The sequence below is a fragment of the Pipistrellus hanaki genome (assembly GCF_964339955.1).
Source record: "Pipistrellus hanaki genome assembly, chromosome: 15".
Lineage (NCBI taxonomy): Eukaryota > Metazoa > Chordata > Mammalia > Chiroptera > Vespertilionidae > Pipistrellus > Pipistrellus hanaki.
In genome coordinates, this window is record NC_140517.1 from 49910267 (window position 1) to 49927935 (window position 17669).

The 17669-nt window shown below is 52.5% G+C and overlaps 1 protein-coding gene across 2 annotated transcripts; it reads right to left on the bottom strand.

Moving 5' to 3' along the window:
* Positions 1-9: 9 nt before the first annotated feature.
* Positions 10-10451, bottom strand: GP6 (glycoprotein VI platelet). Of its 2 annotated transcripts, XM_084906563.1 has the most exons (7): positions 9980-10451; positions 7614-7649; positions 7248-7517; positions 5227-5511; positions 4167-4220; positions 3144-3194; positions 10-1616 (listed from the first exon to the last, which is right to left on the bottom strand). In XM_084906563.1, exons 1-7 carry the CDS (start codon positions 10020-10022, stop codon positions 1345-1347), a joined length of 1011 nt encoding a protein of 336 aa, XP_084762689.1. In that variant the 5' UTR covers positions 10023-10451; the 3' UTR covers positions 10-1344. The 2 variants fall into 2 exon arrangements, with proteins under 2 accessions (XP_084762689.1, XP_084762690.1); XM_084906564.1 differs by lacking the exon at positions 7614-7649.
* Between the last annotated feature and the right edge of the window lie 7218 nt (positions 10452-17669).

Sequence of the window (17669 nt, forward strand, 5' to 3'; positions counted from 1 at the left end):
AGTCTATCAAGAGAAATAAAGGTGAGAGCACTTCAGGAGGAGGTCGTATTCATTGGCGGAGTCAGACCGGAAGCAGAGGTCCACCCAGGAGCCATCGGAGAGAAGGCTGAAGAACGAGGGAAGCCCGGCCGGTGGCTCAGTGGGTTGAGCGTCCTCCCATACACCAAGAGGTCCCTGGTTCGAATCCCAGTTGGGACACATGCCCGGGTGGGTGGTGGGCTCCATCCCCAGTAGAGGGGTGTGTGAGGGGCAGTCAATCGATGTTTCTCTCTAATCAATGTTTCTATCCTCTCCATTTCTCTAAAAATCAATGAAAACATTTTTTTTTTTGGGGGGGGGGGGCAGGCCAAAACCAGTGTGGCTCAGTGGATAGAGCATCGGCCTGCAGACAGAAGGATTCCAGGTTCGATTCCAGTCAAGGGCATGTACCTTGGTTGCAGGCACATCCCCAGGAGGAGGTGTGCAGGAGGCAGATGATGGATGTTTCTCTCATCAATGTTTCTAACTCTATCCCTCTCCCTTCCTCTCTGTAAAAAAAATCAACAAAATATTTTTTAAAGGGGGGGGGGGGGGGCGGGGAGTATGATGTTGCAGTGAGGAAGTTGTAAGAGCCTCAATGTGCAAGACATCAATGACTAGCCCTAGCCGGTTTGGCTCAGTGGATAGAGCATTGGCTAGTGAACTGATGGGTTGCTGGTTTGATTCTTTTCTGTCCCAAACATAGGGAGTTTTTTTTTAACTTTATTGTTGAGAGTCTTACAGGTATCTTCCATTCCCCCTCCCCACATTGCTCCTCTTCACCCAGTTTCCTCCCAGCCTTTCATCACCCTATTGTTTGTGTCTATGAGCAATGCATATATGCATACTAGAGGCCTGTTGCATGAAGAGATTCGTGCAGTAGGCCTTCCCTCCCTTGGCTTCCAGCACCGATTTTCCTCTGGAACCCGGGACCCAGGCCTTTGCTCTGCCTGGAGTCTGCCTTCTTCGTCTTCACTGTACTGGAGTGTTGCTCCTATAGATCCCTTTGCCTCCCTCCCCCTGCCCTCCCTCTCATAACAGGTGTCCTGCCCCATCAGCCACTCTGTGCCTGGGTGGCTGCCATCTTTGTCCTAATTTGCATATTCCCTCCTGATTGGCTGGCGAGCATAGCGGAGTGATGGTCAATTTGCATGATTCTCTTTTATTAGTGTAGATAAGTTCTTCGGTTAATCAACAGAAAGCCTCATGCACTTGACCTTAAAAGCTGAGAAGCAATCGGAAAGCCAAATAGACACTGACTCAACAGCTCCTTGACGGAGCACCAAGAAGACATAGACACACACACACAAAGTCCCCTCTCTGCTCTCATGACCTCTTGGATACAACCACATCTTGAGGTTCTGATGGTGGTAAACCCTGGGGATGGCCAGCTGGTCGACCCCCGTCCAGACTGCCCTGTGACTTGGGGGCCTGCGGGAGGGGTGGGAGTGGCCTGTGGACAGCCGGAACCCAGAGCAGTGGGAACTTCTTCCGGCTGTGCCAGTCTTCTACCAGTATGCCCACCAGGATCAGGATAATCGCAGCCCCGATGCATAGCCGGATCACGTTCCCCCTGGTGTAGTCCTGATGGGTGAGGCCTGGGGAATCAAGAGGATCGGGCATCCCGTCGTGGGCTTCTCCTAGTGGTGCTCCCTCACCTGAGGTCCTGGGACTCTCTGCTCGCTGGGATGCCAACCTCCAGCCTGGAGGGCCACTCCATCCCCCTCCTCCAGGGTCAGAGAAGCCCAGTTCCCTGAGTATAACCTCTTCCATCATCAGGCCTCCGATGCAACCCGCCCCCCACACAGACGCTCCCTGGCTATTTGGCAGATTGTGGGAGAAAAGGCTACTCTAAGGGGTGGAGGTGGAATGGATTTTGCTCTGATCCTCTAGCCCAGTGGTTGGCAAACTCATCAGTCCACAGAGCCAAATATCTACAGGACAATGACCAAAATTTCTTTGGAGAGCCACGTTTTTTAAACATAAACCTCTTCTAACACCACGTCTTCAACATAAGCTCCCCCAGGTCATGGTATTTTGTGGAAGCGCCACACCCGAGGGGTCAATGAGCCCCATGTGGCTCTTGAGCCGCGGTTTGACGACCACGGCGCAATAAGCCCTCAACCTTCCCCAGTCTGAGCTCCATGTGCTATTCCTTCCCCTCCCCTCGACACGGGGCGTACTGAGGCCCAAGATCCCAGAGCTATCACTTCAGTGGAGGGAAAGTGAGTTTTAGATAAAGACACAGGGGTAGGGAGAAGGAAGGTCCAGAGAGGAGGAGTCTGGCCCCCCTGAGAAGAGGGTGGTGTCCCTAGAAGGCACTGGGATAAAAAAAATAATAATAAAGAACAAACTGTCGAATATCAGAGGGCGGGTGGGTGGGAATGGGTGGGTGGGTGGGTGGATAGATTAGCCCAAAGAACGTGAACACAGACAGTGGGGTGGTGAGAGCCTGGGGCAGAAAAGGGGTGGGCTGGAGGGGGTAGATGGGGTAGGGAGGGAACCTATGTAATACTTTCAACATCAGCGGCTGTGTATCACTGCAGGTTGCCCAGGACCAAACCAGAGAGGGTTGGACCTGCATTTGTCCACATAGAATTGAAATATCATGGCTGACATGTACACATAAGGAACTGTTAGACATTGAAATTGGGTCTCAAAAGAACTGGTGGCCCAGAAAGAAACTCTCTACAGACTGATGCATCTGCCTCTCAGCATAATGATTATTGCTTGTCTCATCTTTGATTCTTATATTTCCAGTAGGACATGATCTCACTCATCTAGGGGAAATGGTGAACAACATAGACTGATGAACAAGAACAGACCCAGAGACCAGGAGCCATGGGTCAGACTGTTGGATCTCAGAGGAAGGGTGGGAATAAGAGGGAGAGATCAACCAAAGGACTTGTGTGCACACATATGAGCCTAACCAGTGGTCAAGGACAATAGGGGGGTGGGGACATGAGTGGGGGCGGGGGGATTGGAATAGGGTTTGAGGATAAATATGTGATACCTTAATCAATAAATAATAAAACAATAAAATAAAATAAAATAAAATAAAATAAAAATCAGAAAAAGAGACGCAGGTGGGGAGAAGGAAGGTCCAGAGAGAACCCCTTACTCACCAGTTGTAGAGTCTGGTCCCCTTGGAGAGGTGGTGGTGTCCCTAGACGGCGCTGAGATAAAAATTAAAAAAAATTTTTTTAAAGGAAGAACACGGAAGCATGGAACAGACTGTTGAATCTTAGAGGGAAGGTTCTTGCCCATGTGCACCACCCATGGGCATAGGAGACGGGAGTCTGGGGTGGGGGCAGGTGAGGGCTAGAAGGGGTCAACAGGGGAAGGGGAGACAGCTATAATATTTTCAACAATTAAGTGTTGGGTTTTTTTTAAGGGAAGGGTAAAGGAATGGGGCTATCTCCTTTCCCCCATCAATGTGAAAATTAAACTCGTCATGGCCCTGGCTGGGTAGCTCAGTTGGTTAGCTGTTCCACCATTGTGGGTTTGGTCCCCAATCAGGGCACAAACAAGAATCCACCAAGGGCCCTAACCGGTGAGGCTCAGTGGAGAGAGCGTCGATCTTCAGACTGAAAGGTCCCAGGTTCGATTCCGGTCAAGGGCATGTACCTTGGTTGCGGGCACATCCCCGCAGGTAGAGGGTGTGCAGGAGGCAGCTGGTGTGATGTTTCTCTCTCATCAATGTTTCTAGCTCTCTGTCTCCCTTCCTCTCTGTAAAAAAAAAAAATCAATAAAATATATTTTTAAAAAGTAAATAAATAAGTAAAAAGTAAAAAGAGTTGGCCAATGGACGTGGCTGATGTGGCTCCGCTGGTTGGAGCGTCGTCCCATGGTCCCAGAAGTAGGTTTGATTCCCAGTCATGGCACGTGCCTACGTGGTGGGTTGGATCTCTGGTCAGGTCACCTATTGGAGGGCAACCAATCAATGTTTCTCTCTCTTTCTCCCTCTCTCTCTCTCTCTCTCTCTCTCTCTCTCTCTCTCTCTCTCTCTCCCTCTCTCCCTCTCTCCTCTCTCTTCCCATCCCTCTTTTTCTGTAAATATCAATAAGTATGTCCTCAGATGACGATGAAAAAGAGGAGGTCCAGGTGCCTTGGACCCCAGACACTAGGGTGAACCCCTCAGGACTTACGTGTTGTAGAGGAAGGTCCCTCTGTGGGTGACGGGCTGGGTGTGCTGGAAGGCCCTGAGAAATCAGAAAGAGAGGGAATTCTGTGGCCCGTTCGCTGTGTTTTCCACCACCCGTGATTCTCTCTCATCATGGATGTTTCTCTCCTCCTCCCTCCCTCTCCCTTCCTCTCGGAAGTCAACAAAAATGTTTATTTTAATTTCCTTATCGATTAAGGTATCACATATTTGTCCTCAACCCCCCATTTCAATCCCCCACCACTCATGCCCCCACCCCCCTATTGTCCTTGACCACTGGTTAGGCTCATAGGTGTGCACACAAGTCCTTTGGTGGATCTCTCCCTCTTATTTCCACCCTCCCTCTGAGGTCCAACAGCCTGACCCACGGCTCCTTATCTCTGGGTCTGTTCTTGTTCGTCTGTCTATGTTGTTCACCATTTCCCCCAGATGAGTGAGATCATGTCCTATTGGAGATATACTTATAAGAATTTAAAAAATGAGACAAGCAATAATCGTTATGCCGAGAGGCATATGAATCAGTCTGTAGTGAGCTTCTTTCTGGGCCACCAGTTCTTTTGAGACCCAATTTCCATGTCAAACAGTTCCTCATGTGTACATGTCAGCCATATTTCAGTTCTGGATGGTGGGCGCATGGTGGTCATGCAGGTCCGACCCTCTCTAACAAAAATATTTTTTAGCCGAAACCGGTTTGGCTCAGTGGATAGAGCGTCGGCCTGCGGACTGAAAGGTCCCAGGTTCAATTCCGGTCAAGGGCATGTACCTTGGTTGCAGGCACATCCTCGGTGGGGGGTGTGCAGGAGGCAGCTGATCGATGTTTCTCTCTCATCAATGTTTCTGACTTTCTATCCCTCTCCCTTCCTCTCTGTGAAAAATCAATAAAATATATTAAATATCTATTTAATAAATAAAAAAGACTCCTGGTAGAGAAGAAACTCCTGCGTTGGCGTACAGTCCACCTTGGCACCTCTGGGCCCCTCCCCCGGAAGCTGGCATCAGGGTCCTCGAAGACAGGGAAGGAGGGAAGGCCCGGCCCAGCCCCTTACCGGTGACCATGAGCTCCAGGGGATCGCTGGGGGCGGACCACAGGTACGGGTTGTTGCTGGAAAAGCTGTAGCACCGGTAGGTCCCGCTGTGGGCGGCCGTGACGGTGATGATGGGAAAGTCGGCCTGGTACCAGCGCTCCAGGCCCTTGTCCTGCCTCGGGTGCCCCTTCTTGTACAGGGCGTACTGGTCGAAGCCGTACTGGCTCCGGCACTGGAGCGTCACGTCCCCGCCAGGGGGCACCGCCGGGCCGGGCTGGGCTGAGAGTGTGGGCTTCTTGTACACGCCTGCGGACAGAGGGACTCTGGTAGCAAAGACAGAGCATCGTCTGCTGCAGGGAGGTCACCGTTGCGATTCCCAGTCCGGGCACACGCCCGCCTCGTCAGCTGGGTCGCCAGTAGGGGGCGAGCGGGAGGCAGCTCGTCGATGTTTCTCTCTATCTATCTATCTATCTACCTATTTATCTCTCTCCCTTTCCCTTCCTCTCTCTGAAATCAATAAAAACATACGTTGTTGGGTTTGTTTTTTTTTTTTTTTTTTTGATGTACAAAATTAGCTCTGACCGGTTTGGCTCAGTGGATAGAGCGTCAGCCTGTAAACTGAAGGGTCCCAGGTTCGATCCTGGTCAAGGGCATGTACCTTGGTTGTGGGCACATCCCAAGTGGGGGGTGTGCAGGAGGCAGCTGATTGATGTTTCTCTCTCATCAATGTTTCTAGCTCTCTATCCCTCTCCCTTCCTCTCTGTAAAAAAAATCAATAAAAATATATTTTTTTTAAATGTACAAAGTTAGCCCTAGTGGGTTTGGCTCAGTGGGTAAAGCGTCAGCCTGCAGACTGAAAGGTCCCAGGTTCAATTCCAGCTAAGGGCACATGCCCGGGTTGTGGGCTTGATCCCCAGTGGGGGACTTGCAAGACGCAGCCAATCCACCATGATTCTCTCTCTCAACATGGATGTTTCTCTCTCTCTCCCTCTTCCTTCCTCTCTGAAATCAATAAAATTATCTTTGGGGGAAAAAATTGTACAAAGTTTAACATCATACCCCTGGCCAGTTTGGCTCAGGGGATAGAGTCAACCCTCAGACTGAAGGGTCCGGGGTTCAAGTCCCATCAAGGGCATGTACCTCAGCTGTAGGCTGAATCCCCCAGCCCTGCCCGGTCAGGGTGCATGCGAGAGGCAACCAATCAATGTGCCCCAAGTGGAGATGGAACCTGAAATCTAGGTATGTGCACAGGACAACACTCAACCAGCCAGGCCACACCTGGTGAGCTTCACTAATTTTTTTTATTATTATTATTTCAGAGAGGAAGGGTAATGGAGAGAGAGAAAAATAAATAAATTATGAGAGAGAATCATGGATTGGCTGCCTCCTGCACGCCCACACTGGGTAGAGCCTGCAACCTGGGCATGTGCCCTTGACCGGGAATCAAACCATGATCTCCTGGTTCATAGGTCAATGCTCAGCCACTGAGCCACATGGTCCGAGCTTCACAGTGGCCTTTGTAAGCAGCTATTGCACTAGCCCAGCGGTCGGCAAGCTCATGAGTCCACAGAGCCAAATATCAACAGCGCAATGAGTGACATTTCTTTGGAGAGCCACATTTTTTAAACTTCAACTTCCTCTAACGCATGTCTTCCACACAGACCCGCTCAGGCCGTGGTATTTTGTGGAAGAGCCACCCTCCAGGGGCCAAAGAGCCACACATATGCAACTCACAAGCCGAGGTTTGCCGACCACGGTCCTAACATAGCATTGACCTTGATAGCCTAATTAAGGGGGGCACCTCCCCAAAATTTCACACGCAAGGCCAGGGCCTCACTGCCCCACCCTAGTCCCAGCCCCGGTAGACCCTGCGGTTCCCACAACCGTCTCCCCCCATGTCACCCCCTTCAGGCCCAGAACCAAGCACCACCAGCCCTGAGGCCGCACTTCCAGCCTCAGCCCGCCCGCCCCGTCCTGTCCATCCATCTGTCCATCTGTCCATCCGTCCGTCTGACTGTCCGACCGTCCGTCCGTCCGGTTACCGGTGGCCACCAGCTTCAGCTTCTCGCTGGCCGGGGACCAGCTGCTGCCCTTCTGGTAGAAGCAGCGGTAGAGGCCGGCGTGGCTCTGCCTCATGGCCGGGATGTAGAGGGAGTCCTGGTCCTCATACTTCCCCTGGTCCTGCCCCAACCGCAGCTTCTCCAGGCGGTACACGGTCACGCCGGGCGGGCCCTGGCAGAGCAGGTTCACCGGCTTGTCCAGCGGCACCAGGGCGCTGGGCAGGGCCTGGAGGGTGGGCGCGGGCAGGGGCTCTGCAAGGGAAGCAAGCAGAGGGCCGTGGGGGTCAGCCGGGCCCCCCTCTGGATACCCCCACTCCACCCCCAGAGGAGGGGCCCCCACTCACTCACCGCCCTGCGCCTGGACCACCTGCTGCAGACACAGCCCTGGGGACAGAAGGGAAGGACCGGGGCTAGGGCATCCGGGACCCACACTTCCAGTGGGCTGGACCCCGGGACCCAGCGGGCGCAGGCCTTCTGGGCCTCCGGGGGGCATTGGTTGTAGAGGACACACAGGCCCCTATAGACAAACCATGGCTCGAGAGCCACACACGGCTCTTTGGCCCCTTGGATGTGGCTCTTCCACAAAATACCACGGCCTGGGCGAGTCTATGTGGAAGACGTGGCGTTAGAAGAAGTTTAAGCGTAAAAAAATGTGGCTCTCTGGCCAAAACCAGTGTGGCTCAGTGGATAGAGCGTCAGCCTGTGGACTTAAGGGTCCCAGGTTCAATTCCGGTCAAGGGCATGTACCTTGGTTGAGGGCATATCCCCAGTAGGGAGTGTGCAAGAGGCAGCTGGTCGATGTTTCTCTCTCATCGATGTTTCTCTCTCATCGATGTTTAAAATATTTTTTAATGTGGCTCTCCAATATAATATCTTAATTAAAAAAAGAAAAAGAAAAAAGAATAATAAATGATAACTCTTAAGCATGAAAAAAAATGTGGCTCTCCAAGGAAATTTCTTTTTTTTTTTTAACTATATTTTATTGATTTTTTACAGAGAGAAAGAGAATTAGAAACATTGATGAGAGAGAATCATCGATCAGCTGCCTTCTGCACACCCCCTACTGGGGATATGCCTGCAACCAAGGCACATGCCTTTGTCCGGAATCGAACCTGGGACTTTCCAGTCCGCAGGCTGACGCTCTATCCACTGAGCCAAACCGGTTTTGGCTCCAAGGAAATTTCAGTCATTGTCCTGTTGATATCTGGCTCTGTGGACTGATAAGTTTGCCCACCACTGGCCGAACGGAAGTGAGGGAGGCTAACAGGATGGGCCTGTTTCCTGTGTAGGCAGCAGTCAGCGGCCATTGGAGGGGCGGAGAGTAGTGGCTGGCAGTGGCTGGGGGAAGGGAGGGAGGGAGGGAGTGTTAAGGACAGGGTTTAATTGTTGCTAATCCTCACCGATGCTATTTTTCCCATTGCTTTTTATTTTTTGATATATTTTATTAAGTTTTATAGAGAGGAAGGGAGAGACTTCGAAACATCAGTGAGAGAGAAACATCGATCAGCTGCCTCCTGCACACCCCCACTGGGGATGTGCCCGCAACCAAGGTGCATGCCCTTGACCGGAATCGAACCTGGGACCCTTCAGTCCACAGGCCGATGCTTTATCTACTGATCCAACTGGTCAGGACTGCTTTTTATTCTTTTTAATATATTGATATATTCTTTTTATTGCAGAAAGGAAGGGAGAGGGAGAGAGAGAGAGTCATCCGTCTGCTGCCTCCTGCACACCCCACTCTGGGGATCGAGACCACAACCCAGCCATGTGCCCTGACCGGGAATCGAACCAGGACCTCCTGGTTGATGGTCAACCACTGAGCCACATCATTAGGCTCCATTGCTTTTTAGGAAGAGTGGAAGGGAGGGAGGAAAAGGGTGAGAGAAAGAGAGAGAGAGAAACATCAATGTGAGAAAGACATCGATTGGTTGCCTCCCACACACATCCACACCGGGGGTGGGGATCATACCTGAAACCAAGGTGTGTGAGGAGTTTGGTTTTATTTTAAAGATGTTGTAGTGGGCCCTAGCTGGTTTGGCTCAGTGGATAGAGTGTCAGCTTGTGGATTGAAAGTTCCTAGGTTCGATTCCAGTCAAGGGCACATGTGTGAGTTGTGGGCTTGATCCCCAGGAAGGGGTGTACAGGAGGCAGCCGATCCATGATTCTCTCTCATCATGGATGTTTCTATCTCTCTCTCCTTCTCCCTTCATCTCTGAAATCCATAAAAATAAATTAAAAATAAAAAAGTGGAGCCAAAATCAGTTTGGCTCAGTGGATAGAGCGTCAGCCTGCGGACTGAAGGGTTCAATTCTGGCCAAGGGCATGTACCTTGGTTGCAAGCACATCCCCAGTGTGGGGTGTGCAGGAGGCGGCTGGTGGATGATTCTCATCGATGTTTCTAGCTCTCCCTCCCTCTCTCTTCCTCTCTGTAAAAATCAATAAAATATATATTTTTTTAAAAATAAAAGATGTAGTGAGAGGAAGTTTAAGCCGACGCCAAGCGTCTTTTGTTCATGTCCTGCCCGGGCCGTGAACAGACTGGGAAAACCCAGACATGCTACCCCCTGGGTCCCTCCCACCCAACGCCGGGCCCTCGCCTCTGCCTCTTGCTGAGATCCATCGCGCTCAAGTGCCGCGTTCAAACAGTTATCTGCCTGGTTCCCCCCTGCCCGCCCCTCAGCGCCTCCTGGTCCCGGTCCCCCCTCCGGACTCACCGAGACAGAAGAGGGCAGCCCGGGCAGACAGAGACGGGGCCATGGCTCCGAGGCCGGTCCTGGGAGCTGTGAGGGACGCGAGCCCGGACACCGGACACCAGACACCGGACGGACGTGATGAGGGAGAATTGCCCTCCCAGCCCTCCCGCCTGGTCTTTCCTAATGGAGACTTATCAGGCCGGGGCTGTGCCTCCCCCTGGCCCCCGGCAATGACTGGCACACCGCGCCAGGGAACCTCGCTTATCTCCTGCCACCAGGCGCCGGAGGGGCTGTCCACATGCCAGTCTTCCCACAGAGGCAGATCCAACCCCTCCACCAGCCCCGGCCAGCGCTGCTCAGTGGTTAGGGCACCAGCCCCGAGCACAGAGGGGTCAGGAGTTCGATTCCCGGTCAAGAACACACACCTGGGTTGCAGGTTCGAACCCCGGCCCTGGTCGGGGTGTGTGTGGGAGGCAACCAATCGATGAGTCTCTCTCATGCCAATGTCTCTCTAGATAGATAGATAGATAGATAGATAGATAGATAGATATCAATGGAAAAGCCCTAGGTAGTTTGGCTCAGTGGATAAAGCATTGGCCTGCAAACTGAAGGGTCCCAGGTTTGATTCCAGTCAAGAGCACATGCCCAGGTTGTGGGCTCCATCCCCAGCAGGGGCGTGCAGGAGGCAGCTAATCCATGATTCTCTCTCGTCACTGACGTTTCTATCTCTCCCTCTCCCTTCCCATCTGAAATCAATAAAGATATAGTTTTAAAAAAATAAATAAGCCCTAGCTGGTTTGGGTCAGTGGATAGAGCATCGGCCTGCGGACTGAAGGGTCCTCGGTTGGATTACGGCCAAGGGCACTTGCCCGGCTTGTAGGCTCCATTCCCAGTGGGGGGCGTGCAGGAGGCAGCCGATCCATGATTCTCTCTCATCATGGTTGTTTCTTTCTCTCTCTCTCTCTCCTCTCTCTCTCTCTCTCTCTCTCTCTCTCTCTCTCTCTCTCTCTCTCTCTCTCTCTCTCTCTCCTCTCTCTCTCTCTTTCTCTGCAATCAGTAAATATATATATATATATTTGTTTTTTATAATAAGTCTTTATTGTTCAGATTATTACAGGTGTTCCTCTTCCCACCCACCCCCAATAGCTCCCCTCCACCTGATTCCCAACCCCACCCCATGCCCTAACCCCCACCACTGTCTTCATCCATAGGTGTAAGATTTTTGTGCAATCTCTTCCTGCTCCCCTCAGACCCCCATCTCCCTGAGAATTGTTAGTCCACTCCCTTTCTATGTCCCTGATCCTATTGTATTCACCAGTCCATTTTGTTCTTCAGATTTTTTATTCACTTGATTTTTAGATTCACTTGTTGGTAGGTATGCATTTGATGTCTTTTTGTTGTTCATAATTTTTTACCTTTACCTTTTTCTTCTTCTTCCTCTTTTTAAAGAATACCCTTCAACATTTCATGTAATTCTGGTTTGGTGCTGATGAACTCCTTTAACTTTCTCTTGTCTGTGAAGCTCTTTATCTGACCTTCAATTCTGAATGATAGCTTTGCTGGGTAGAGTAATCTTGGTTGTAGGTTCTTGTTGTTCATCATTTTTAATATTTCTTGCCATTCCTGTCCGGCCTGCATAGTTTCTGTTGAGAAATAGGCTGACAGTCGTATGGGTATTCCTTTGTAGGTAACAAGTTGTTTTTCTCTTGCTGCTTGTAAGATTTTCTCTTTGTCTTTTGCCCTTGGCATTTTAATTATGATGTGTCTTGGTGCGGTCCTCTTTGGATTCCTCTTGTTTGGAGTTCTGTGCGCTTCCTGAACTTGTAGGTCTATTTCTTTCACCAGGTAGGGAAAGTTTTCTGTCATTATTTCTTCCAAAAGGCCCTCAATATCCTGCTCGCTCTCCTCTGGCACCCCAAAAATCCGAATGTTGGTACACTTTAAGCCGTCCCAGAGGCTCCTTATGCTACCCTCACACTTTTGGATTCTTCTTTCTTTTTGCCTCTCTGGTTGGGTGATTTTTGCTTCCTTATATTCCAGATCTTTGGTTTGACTCTTGGGGCACGTTGATCTACAGTTGAGTTTCTGTATATTCTTTATTTCAGACTGTGTATGCTCAATTTCTGGCTAATCCTTTTCCTTTTTTTTTTTTTTTTTTTTTTTTTTTTTGGTATTCTCATTAAGGTCTTTGAAGGTCTCACAAAGCTTCTTGGAGGTCTCATCAAATTTCTCAGTGGTTTTTAGAAGATTCTTGAGTAACCTTACAAATGTGATTCTGAACTCTGTGTCATCCAGTAGTTTACTCTCCTCCATCTCTCCCATTCGTGACATGCTTCTGTGTCTCCTTGTTTTGGCTGCCTCCCTGTGTTGATGGAGTGGCTTTGTGTGGTCGGTGACCTATAGTTGTCAGTAGCTCAGCTTCCCCAATCACCTAAAGTGGTCGCTTTTGCTATATCCCTTTGTGGGCTGAGTGCAAAGTCTTGGGTCCTCGGTTGGATTTCTGTCAAGGGCACATGCCCGGCTTGTAATTAAGCCTCCATTGCTGTTGGTACACTGGGAGGAACTGACTCCAGGCCAATTGTCTGTGAGGACCTGCTGCATCTATAAAAGAAGAACTGCTGCATTGGAGACAAGCTTTGTTTCAGTGGGGTTTTGGTGCTCACTGAGGCCGCCTCCCGAATGTGTCACTCACGGGTGTGAGGGGTTAAAACCGAGCACTAGGAACACTGGCTTCTGGATCTCCAATGGTTGCGGTTCAGCTACTGCACCCTGCAGGAGCTGCAGCATGAACCACAGTCCTCGCCTCCTTTGCTAGGTTAAACTGCAACTGAGAGGGCCATTCATATGCAAAAGCCACTGCTTGGAGCTTGGATGTGTTGTGAGGGATGAAGTCTCAAGGTGTAGTCTCAGGGCGTCACTAGGCTGGAGTGTTGCGAACAGCGATGGCTGCCTGTCAGCTGCCTCTTCTATCTGTGTCCCCATGTCTCCGCATCTCCCCACGTCTCGCACCACAGCACAGCAAACAAATATTCTTGCGCGAAGCTCTGCAAGCCACCACCCTCACTTTCCCACCCGATGGCAGACAGTCTAGCCTCTCCCCAGAAAGTGGACTTCAGAAAGATTGGGAACTTGTCTCTCTTCGAATTGAAAAAAGCACCACCCTCCGCCAGCCGGGATCCGCCACCAGCCCGTATCGCGTCCGCGCCCCCCTACCTCTGTTTTTCAGCGCTTGTGCCCTGGATTCTCCTCTTTCTCTTTCAGTCTACCGTGTTTCCCCGAAAATAAGACATCCTCCGAAAATAAGACCTACTTACAGGTTTCCTTCTGAGTGAAATATAAGGCATCCCCCCAAAAATAAGCCCCCCCCCTAGGCTAAACATGAGAGATCTGGTCCACTGATTCTGAAAGAAATGGAGTCACAAGAAACTCACCAGGAAATTCCAGAAGATGATAACATGATTGTCATTGAATAAATGAGTAAACTCTTGATATTGTAGGATTCACAGTTTGTCTGGTTTGCGTTGACAACTACCGTACTACTGTACCGTATACAGGTAATAAATTTCCTTTATTTTCATTTCACAATAAATGTGTACCGTATTCTTCTTCATGGAAAAATAAGACATCCCCTGAAAGTAAGACCTAGCGCATCTTTGGGAGCAAGAATTAGTATAAGACACTGTCTTATTTTCGGGGAAACGGGGTAGTTGTAGGGCTTCCTCTCAGCCAGCTTTCCCTTGGGAGTAGAGTGATAGACGTTTTATTTTACAGTTGAATATTTGAATCGTTGTGCACCGCAGCAGATTAGGTGTGTTTACCTATGCCGCCATCTCCGTTCTCTCCCTGTAAAAATATATGTTTTAAAAAGAAAGAAAAATGACCGTAGGGTGGTCTCTCGGTCCCTCACCAGCCCCAGGACCCCGCCGAGGGTCTCCGAGTCAGCAATCTCATGTCTATATCCTCCTCCTCCTCCCACAGCCCCCACCCCCTTTATAGCTCTTCCTTTACAGTTCCCCAGCGCCATTCCCCAAGTCCCAGCAGACCAGGGACCCCCAGGGCACCAGCCCCCAGCGGGACACACCCAGGACGGGGCAGCCCCGGGCTCTGAGCCCTGACACAGGCCGCCCACAGCCCCGCCCAGCAGGACGGGGACTCCCCCTCCTGCCCCGGGAGGCTGAGTGCACAGCCGCCCGGCCGCCCACATCCCCCTGCGGCTTCCTGCCGCGGTTTCTCACCAGCCACACACACACACACACACACACACACACACACACACACAGGGGGGCCGGGCTGTGCAGAGGGAGGCGGGCGGCGGCGGGGAGGCCGAGTCCCGCCTGCAGAGCCCGGTGGGGCCGCCGTGGACGGAGCCCCAGGCCCACGTCGACCTGAGAACGCGGTGGCTGCGTCCGGTCCCTCCTGCTGGCCTGGGGGATGGGGACAGCGTCTCCTCTCGTGTGCTCCTCTGTGGCGGCTGCTGTGCATCGTGGCCGGAGGGTATTTGTCTATTGATGTTCAGAGAGAGTGAAGGGAGGGGGAGACACAGGGAGAGAAACATCCGTGGGAGAGGGAACAGGCGTTCCTGCAGAGTTAACGGTGCTGGTGCCCATGGGGAAGGTTTTTCAGGCTCGAGCGCCCTCTGCCGGTGGTGTGGTGAAGTGCAGGTTCTTGTTAGGGGAAGAGGTTTCTGTCCTTCCCTCCCCCACTCCGTGCAAAACCTCAATTTCCCCTTTTTTCTCCTTTTTCCCTTAACCCTGCAGAGTCCACAGGGTGCCCGTCCTCTAGTTTCTTTTTTTATGTATATTTTTTATTTATTTTTACAGAGAGGAAGGGAGCGGGATAGAGAGAAACATCAATGAGCCGAAACCGGTGTGGCTCAGTGGATAGAGCATCAGCCTGCAAACTGAAGGGTCCCGGTTTCGATTCCGGTCAAGGGCACATATCTGGGTTGCAGGCTCGATCTCCAGAAGGAGGCATGCAGGAGGCACCTGATCCATGATTCTCTCTCATCATGGATGTTTCTCTCTCTCTCTTTCTCTCTCTCTCTCTCTCTCTCTCTCTCTCTCTCTCTCTCTCTCTCTCTCTCTCTCTCTCTCTCTCCTCTTTCCTCTCTGCAATCAGTAAAAATTCATTTTTCAAAAGGAAAGAAAAATGACCGTGGGTGGTCTCTCGGTCCCTCACCAGCCCCAGGACCCCGCCGAGGGTCCCCGGGTCAGCAACCTCACGTCTGTATCCTCCTCCTCCCACAGCCCCCACCCCCAGCTCCCCGGCGGGGCTCTGAGCCCTGACACAGGCCGCCCACAGCCTCCCCCCAACCCCCGCCAGCTCCCAGCAGACCAGGGACCCCCAGGGCACCAGCTCCCAGCGGGACCCGCCCAGGACGGGGCGCGCCGGGCTCTGAGCCCTGACACAGGCCGCCCACAGCCCGCCCAGCAGGACGGGGACTCCCCCTCCTGCCCCGGGAGGCTGAGTGCACAGCCGCCCGGCCGCCCACATCCCCCTGTGGCTTCCTGCCGCCGCCCCACAGCCACACACACGGGCCCTGCCGCTCCCCACGGGCCTGGGTGCGGCCAGGGGTCCGGGCTGTGCAGAGGGAGACCCACGGGCCTGGGTGCAGCCAGGGGTCCGGGCTGTGCAGAGGGAGGCGGGCGGCGTCAGGAGGCTGAGCCCGCCTGCAGAGCCCGGTGGGACCGCCGTGGACGGAGCCCCAGGCCCACGTCCAGCCTGAGAACGCGGTGGCCGTGTCTGGTCCCTCCTGCTGGCCTGGGGGATGGGGACAGCGTCTCCTCCCGTGTGCTCCTCTGTGGCGGCTGCTGTGCATCGTGGCCGGAGGCTGTTTGTCCATTGATGTTCAGAGAGAGTGGAGGGAGGGGGAGACACAGAGAGAGAAACACCCGTGGGAGAGGGAACAGGTGTTCCTGCAGAGTTAACGGTGCTGGTGCCCATGGGAAGGTTTTTCAGGCTCGAGCGCCCTCTGCCGGTGGTGTGGTGAAGTGCAGGTTCTTGTTAGGGGAAGAGGTTTCTGTCCTTCCCTCCCCCACTCCGTGCAAAACCTCAATTTCCCCTTTTTTCTCCTTTTTCCCTTAACCCTGCAGAGTCCACAGGGTGCCCGTCCTCTAGTTTCTTTTTTATGTATATTTTTTATTGATTTTTACAGAGAGGAAGGGAGAGGGATAGAGAGAAACATCGAACAGCTGCCTCCTGCACACCCCCCACTGGGGATGTGCCCGCAACCAAGGTACATGCCCTTGACTGGGATCGAACCTGGGACCCTTGAGTCTGCAGGCCGACGCTCTATCCACTGAGCCACACCGGTTAGGGCAACTTTTTTAAAAAATATATATTTGTATTGATTTCAAAGAGGAAGGGGGAGAAGTATAAACATCCATGATGAGAGAGAATCATTGATCGGCTGTCTCCTGAACACCCCCACACTGGGGATGGAGCCTGCAACCCGGGCATGTGCCCTTGACTGGAATCAAACCCGTCAGTCTGCAGGCTGACGCTCTATCCACTGAGCCACACCGGCCAGGGATGGACATAACTCTTAGGAGCCACTATCAACCCGCCCCAGACGCCCAGCCTCAGGGTGACATGGCCCCTGGGGAGGGTCACCCGCCAGGCAGGTGGGATGGTGACCAGGTCCCTCCACCAGAGCGGGGTGTCTGCTGGGCCACGGCGCCCAGCCAGGGGGCGAACACCAGCCCGGTGGGCAGGGCACCCAGCCAGCGCCTGCCACCAGCAGCCGGGCCTCAGGCTCAGGCCCCAAAGAGCCTCTGAAAGCTTCACCCCGACTTGGGTGCCTTCCTGTGAAGTGTGCACCCCGCCCCCCACTAACCTAACCCCCAACTTCCTCCTCCGGCCGCTGGTGTCGGCCACAGAGTCCCGTCTGGGCGGCTGTGGGTTTGAGGTGGTTTCAGACCGGGGTGTCACCACTTTCGCTCGGAGCCTCCGGGGTCAGGAGGAGGGTGTCAGCGCGTGTGTGACAGTGTCTGCGGTCTGAGGTTTCCCGCTTCCGAAAAGGAAGCGGATGTCGGTCTGAGGGGGTTGTGGCTCCCAGCCGCAAACCGCCAACCGCCAACCGCCAGCCACCTGCAGATGGCTGAGGGCCAGGCTGGCTGCCCTGTGTTCCTCTGCACCCGTAGCCATCCCCCCAGGACAGAGGGCGCCCCCAGAACCAGACTGCATTCCGACCCTCCTCCTGCAGAGACATCCTCTGAATTTTTATTAAATATATTTTATTGATTTTTTTTACAGAGAGGAAGGGAGAGGGTTAGAGTTAGAAACAGCGATGAGAGAGAATCATTGATCAGCTGCCTCCTGCTCACCCCCCACTGGGGATCGAGCCCGCAACCCGGGCATGTGCCCTTGACCGGAATCGAACTTGGGACCCTTCAGTCCACAAGCTGAGCCAAACCAGCCAGGGCAGGAGCCATTTTATTATTATTATTGATTTCAGAGAGGAAGAGGGAGAGAAAGATGGAAACATCAATGACGAGGGAGAATCATTGATCAGCTGCCTCCTGCCCCGCCCCCTCCTGGAGATTGAGCCTGCAACCCCGGCATGTGGCCTGACGGGGAATCGAACCGGGTGACCTCCTGGCTCCTGGGTGGATGCTCAACCACTGAGCGACACCGGCTCTAATGGTTATTTTTTATGTGTTTTTTCTTTGTTTGTTTTAAATATATTTTATTGATTTTTTTACAGAAAGGA

Coding starts and splice junctions, on each gene's coding strand:
- GP6 (XM_084906563.1), bottom strand. CDS start 10,022: ATGGCCCCGTCTCTGTCTGCCCGGGCTGCCCTCTTCTGTCTCG. Junction 7,650..9,979: donor GGCTGCCCTCTTCTGTCTCG/GTGAGTCCGGAG, acceptor TTCTGTCCCCAG/GGCTGTGTCTGCAGCAGGTG. Junction 7,518..7,613: donor GGTGGTCCAGGCGCAGGGCG/GTGAGTGAGTGG, acceptor CTTCCCTTGCAG/AGCCCCTGCCCGCGCCCACC.